The sequence below is a fragment of the Miscanthus floridulus genome, unplaced genomic scaffold (assembly GCF_019320115.1).
Source record: "Miscanthus floridulus cultivar M001 unplaced genomic scaffold, ASM1932011v1 fs_735_2_3, whole genome shotgun sequence".
Lineage (NCBI taxonomy): Eukaryota > Viridiplantae > Streptophyta > Magnoliopsida > Poales > Poaceae > Miscanthus > Miscanthus floridulus.
Window position 1 is genome coordinate 36674 of NW_027097183.1, and position 5967 is coordinate 42640.

Genomic DNA, 5967 nt, shown 5'->3' on the forward strand with positions numbered 1-5967 from the left:
CCTGAATTGCTGATGGCCGATGGAGCATCAGCATCTTATCTTGCTGTCGCTGCAGCCGAAGACTACCCAGACCGGCCGATCGCCACAAGGCCGGGCAGGACACCGGCGACGACCCGTGTGCCGGCCGTAGCTAGGTGCTACCTTGAGAGTTGAGACCATCCAAATCCTCCTTGATCGCCGTCTACATCGGCGTCGTGTACTTGGAGAGTTGTAGCAGACTAGTAGTGCAGTGCAGTAGATGACTCCAAGATGTGCCTGCCCATAAACGGTCGTCACTTATCGGCTGTGCGTATGGCCCCGAAGGCATGCGGTTTGGAGGTTTCCATGTGCTGGCGTGTTGCTGGACCTGGACCCGACCTCGACGTCCGATCGGCACGGTCGATCTTGTACACGTGTGGTCTTCAATGCTACTAGTTGCTAGCTGCTGCAGGCCTCCGTGCACGGTGCCGGTCCGATCGATCTTGTCATTTTGCAGCCGCGACGAGGTCGCAACCTGCTTTGCAAAGTTCCAGCCAAAACTCAACAGATCAAGCTCCTCGTAAGTATGCGAACAGCTTTCATGCCGTTTTTTTTTGTAAAGTCACTGGCAAGTGAGTTTCATTATAACTCTGCAGTACGTAGATTTACAGTCAGAGGAACCAATTCCATATTCGACGTGTCTCAAGAAGTTTCATTTCGTTTTTCATGCCGTTTTTTGATTTATAATAACTCCCCAAGGGAAGGAGCTGAAGTGCTGAACTACTGTCGCTCTCGCCACAGGCGTTCAGCCGAATTTCGTGATTCAGGTTCGCGTGTCTAGAATTTTACAGTGACATCATGTGCGTGATGAGCTTATCAAAGGCAAGGCGCGACGACCCGGCCTCGCCGGTGCACTTCGCTGCCGCCTTCTTCACCTCGCCGGCTCTCGCCCTCGTCTCGGCGCCGTCCTCGTCGGTCATGAGCCGTCGGATCGCCGCCTCGACGCGGCCCCTCTCGAGGTCGCCGCCCACCTCGAGGCCCACCCTCCAGACGTGCTCGACGTACCTCGCGTTCCCCATCTGGTCGCCGAAGGAGGGGCGGCACAGCATCGGCACCCCCTCGCAGACGCTCTCCGCCGTCGAGTTCCAGCCGCAGTGCGTCCAGAACCCGCCCACGGCGCGGTGGCGCAGCGCCTCCTCCTGCGGCGCCCACGCCACGACCTTGCCGCGCTCACGCGTCGCGGCCTCGAACCCCTCGGGGAAACGGTGGTCGTCCGCGGACCCGTTGACCATGCCCGGCCGGACCACCCAGAGGAACGGCACGCCGCTGCCGGCGATGCCCCACGCCGTCTCTACCAGATCCCGCGGGCTCATGCAGGCCACGCTGCCGAAGCTCACGTAGAGCACCGATTCCGGAGGGAACGCGTCCAACCACTCCAGGCAGCTCCGGTCCGGGAGCAGCAGGCTGCTTTCGACGGCAGGGGAGAGCTTGTGGAGCGGGCCGATGTCGAACACCGGCACAGCGAGGCCCCGCCGCAGGCCCTCCAGCTCGCGGCGCTCCAGTGAGTCGAACGTGTTGAGTATGAGGCCCGAGGAGGTCTTCACGGCAGGCATGGCGCGGGAGATAAGCTCGCGCACCAGCCTGAGCCCGCCGTCATCCTCACCGATGCGCACTCGGTACGGCGGCAGCTCGGTCACCGGCATGTCACGCTGCGACTCTGCATCCATGGACAATCGAGGTGCACGTTGATCCAAGAAGGCATCAAGCATGTGCTCCTACGCGAACTGAAAGTAGAAACGTATATGGACAGGACAAGAGAGCACACGCATGCCTTGCACGGGGAGGTAGCTTTTCTCGAAGAGCATCGGGTACGCGAGGAGGCACGCGCAGCAGGCGGCGCTGCCGGTGCGCAGCGCCAGCGTGGGCACGGAGAGCCTCGCGGCCACCTCGAAAATCGGCAGCAGGTGTGTGTCGGCGACGAGGCACGCGACGGCGTCCCTGGAGTACTCGTCCAGGACGGAGGCGAGGCGGTCCCGGAAGGCGGCCTCGCACGCGACGCCGAGCTCCAGGATCTGAGCGACGACGTCCTCGATGGCGACGGGCACGGGGCTGCCGTCGGGGACGGGGACGGGGACGAAGCGGTAGTCCGGGTGACGCGCCGGGTCCGGTGCATTGAACTGGGTGTGGAGCACCGTGATGGCGAAGCCGTGGGCGTGGAGGAGGCCGGCGAGCCGGAACATGGGGTTGATGTGGCCCTGGTACGGGAGCGGGAACAGGAGCACGTGCTGTCGGCGCCCACCGTGGACGGCGTTGCTATGTGCGGCCATGGTTGGCGCTGGTGGTGGCGTCATGGATTTTGCTGCCCGAGCTCTAGCTCTAGTACCTTTGTGCGTGAAGCGGTGAAGGCACCCTACATAGCGAGCTATCTATCTCCTCGTGTAGATGGTGTTTTTTCTTTTAAAAAAAATCTCGATACCGGAAGGCCCAACAATTTATAGAGAACTGCTTGGGTACTCCTCAAAAAAGTTGTATGGATATTAAAGCAGTGCATCAAACTAATTAAGGTTTGGTAGAGCTACGAGCAACTCCTCCGCGCACTATAACAAGAAGCTAAAACCGTTTGAAGTAGGAGTGTTAAACATGTCTAAATATTTTCGTAACTATTTTTCCGTCTGGGTCATGTTTCAACCCGGCTCATCCAACCCAGACTCGAGTCCAGCGCTGACCCAGAGCCAAATTTCGCTCCCATCCCCTTTGTTCCGCGACGCTCTGTTTACTCATTGATTCGTTGCCTCGTTGGAGATAACTCCTCCTCCTCCCATTACCGAGCAGCTAGAGCAGCGGCTACCAGCGGACCAAGCCAATGGTGACACCTTCATCCCCGTCTCGTTTTGTCCTGTGTTGGAAGTCGACAAGGAGGTCTAGCGGCGCTGTTTGATTTTGGCGTGTGGAGGCCCGCGCCTCCATAGTCCGTCCACGTCCCCGTTCTCGATGGGCAGTCCCATTCCAGTTGGCATGATGGATGTCCGTTGCACGGCGGCAACCTGATCTAATAAGGCAAACTCACTGCTGATTAAGGCCCCATTTGGCAACCTAATCTAAAGGCAAACTCATCGCTCATTGAGGCCCATTTGGTATAGCTCTGGTGGAGCATTTTTTCGCTTTAGGTCTAAGAGCAGTTTCACAGGTGGAGTAAAACTGCTTTGAGAAAATATTTAATAAAACAATTTTTCACTGTAAATAAAAAAATGACTATAGTGCCCTTATCTTCTAATTTTTATGTATTTCTCTCTTTCTTGTTCTCTCGACCGTTCCACCCCACCTCTTCTCAGTGTAAATAGAAAAGAAAAATGGCTATATTGCCCTGGTCTTTTTTCTTTATTTCTCTCTCTTATTCTCTTGCCTGTTCCACCTGCCCCTTCTCATTGAAAACTAAAAAGGAAAGGGACTATAACACTCTTATCTTCTTTTTTCTTTATTTCTCTCTCTCTCTCTCTCTCTCTCTCTCTCTCTCTCTCTCTCTCTCTCTTATCCTCTTGCCCGTTCAACCCCGCCCCTTCCCTCGTCATGGGCCTCAGCGCCTCCACCCTACCCCTAGCACTGTGCTCACCTCCGCCTTGCCCCTAGCGCCTACACTTTGCCTTCGCGCCCCCCCTGTCGCCACCTCCCCTCGGCGTAGGCCATGCTCACGCGATGCACCTTGGGGCAAATGAACCACGTCGAGCGTTGGGCCTACAGGAGCCAAGAGCGAGAGGGAGCCCAACGAAGCTACCTTTTTCAACTCAGGCTCCCTCTCCTCACTCCTCTTAGCGCGTGTCGGTGTTTTGTAAGCCGGGCTAGTAAATTTATACGATTGTCGCGCTGCTCTAGGAAGACAATGGTAGCATCCAAAAGACATGAGGATTTATACTGGTTCAGGCCGGAGCCCTACGTCCAGTCTCAGAGATGATCGAGTGCGTGTTCCTCACATAAATGCTCTGAAGTTCTTACAATGGAGGGTGCAAGAATGGTGGAAGAGGTTGGAGAGCTAGAGCTAGGAGATGAACTGCCTGATGAGAAGCTTTAGGAGTCCGGAGGTGGTGAAGAATGAGAGAATGAGTTGAAAGCTGGTGGGAAGGATGCTCTAGCTACCCTTATATAGAGTTCGGGGCCAGGGCATGTACAAAGAAGTAGGTTCTCCCGACCATGAGGTCGTGAGCCTGAGGGAGGAGCCTAGCTAACTTGGCTTGCAAGCTACGCCGTCTTGTGGTGCACGTTCGGGCGTGGTTGTCATCATGGTTTTGTGCCCACGTCACAGTAAGGAGTGGCGTGGTGCTACTGTGCCGGCCGTGGCGGCACTGTAGGCACGGTGGTGGTTCGTCAGCTATCAGAGATATGGGCCAGGGGTACCTGCATCGCCCGTATATATGACCACCACCAAGCTATCGGCCCAATAGCCGTCAAGGAGGAGGTCCGCAAGGGCTGACGCGATCAACCAACGTGGAGATCAAGGCAAACCAAGGCGGGCGTATCTGGACGATAGCTAGGATCAATCTGTTATAACAAACTAGGAAACAATCTGTTAGCCCGATCGTCCTCTCTGTAACCCTACCTCTCCTGCCTATATAAAGGAGGGTAGGGACCTTGGGCTCGGGACCGATCCAATCTTCCACCTATTCCATCTACCTAGTAGCTAGGAGCAACAGCCCCTATAATTGAGTATACGAATACAAGAGCAGCCGCACCACTAGAGTAGGGTTTAGCGCGCACCGCGTCCCGAACCAGTATAAATCTCTGTGTCTCGTGTGCTACCATCTGATTCCGTCTACGCGATCACGATGCTAGATATTGCCGGAGCAAAACAATCCGACACCAGCCGTCCTGCGCGACGTGGTCTCCGCTGTGGCCTTCGTCATTGCCTCCTGATCTCCTAAGGGCGTCGTACAGGAGTTGGTAGCCGCCCTCAGGTCGTCGATCGTCGGGTTGGCTTGCGGAGTTGGTGGCCAGGATCCCGAGCTCCGGGGTCGTGGCCTCCGTCGGTTCGGGTGGCCTCTAAGTCAAGGCCTCCGTCGTGGATCCCATTCCGTAGCAAGCAGAGTCGTACGCGTGTCTTGTTGGACTGTATTTGGACGGTGGGTCGTCGTACTGTCAGTTACCGTCGTGCGGTGTTGTCTTGTCCGTGCTGCGTGGTACAGAGATGGCGTCTGACCGGACCGAGGTGACCGCTGTCCCCTCGGTCCTTACGGGGTCAGTGCGGCGTGTCTGCTCTTGTCAGAGCGGGCACACTTGGTTAGGCTCGACCTCTCCCTGTTCCTCCCAGGGGTCGAGATGGTGGAGAGGTCGTGGCCAACCTTGTCTTGGCGTTTGGCCGGTCTGTTTGGCTTAGCTGGGCTCGATCGCTTGGCCTTTCGCTAGCTGAAGTATCGTGGGCCACTCGGCCTGCTGACTAATCGATGCCTTACGACACCGGGGATCATGACCCCGACAGTGTGATTTCTGGAGCTTTGCCCCTGGAACGCCCCGATTGGAGGGTGTGTTTGGTTGCCGAAGCTACAAAATAGCTCTCAGAGCTAACCTTGGAACAGTGCCAAACGACCTCTAAATAGAGTAAGTAACTATTTTTTTGACGTGGCGTGGAATTGATAAAGAGAGATCCGAAGCAGCAGAACAGCTCCTAGAGCTGACTTTGGAGCAGTGCCAAACGGCCCCTAAATAGAGTAAGCAACTTTTTTTTTGACGTGGCATGGAATTGATAAGGAGAGATCACCTAGTTTCATCTAGATAAAATCATGTGTGTACAATTCCCAATACTCTTTTGCATTTATTGCCTATTAAACAGCAAAAATGAAACAATGCATTGCGTGAGTAGTTTCATTCGTCATTTCATTACTCTGTTGCTTATGTTATGCACTTCTCCTACATTCCAGATGCCTAAATTTTAAAATAATTTCAGGCAATACCCTTTTACTACCAATTAGTACAAGTAAATTGTTATTTTTATAATTTATTATTTGTTTTTATGTCATAGCA

General features: G+C 55.0%; 1 protein-coding gene across 1 annotated transcript; it reads right to left on the reverse strand.

Annotated features, from left to right (window-relative positions):
- Positions 1-581: 581 nt before the first annotated feature.
- LOC136532876 (DIMBOA UDP-glucosyltransferase BX8-like) lies at positions 582-2429 on the reverse strand. The gene is made up of 2 exons (XM_066525456.1): positions 1790-2429; positions 582-1675 (listed from the first exon to the last, which is right to left on the reverse strand). The coding sequence occupies exons 1-2, from the start codon at positions 2307-2309 to the stop codon at positions 804-806; spliced, it is 1392 nt and encodes a 463-aa protein (XP_066381553.1). The 5' UTR covers positions 2310-2429; the 3' UTR covers positions 582-803.
- Positions 2430-5967: the final 3538 nt, after the last annotated feature.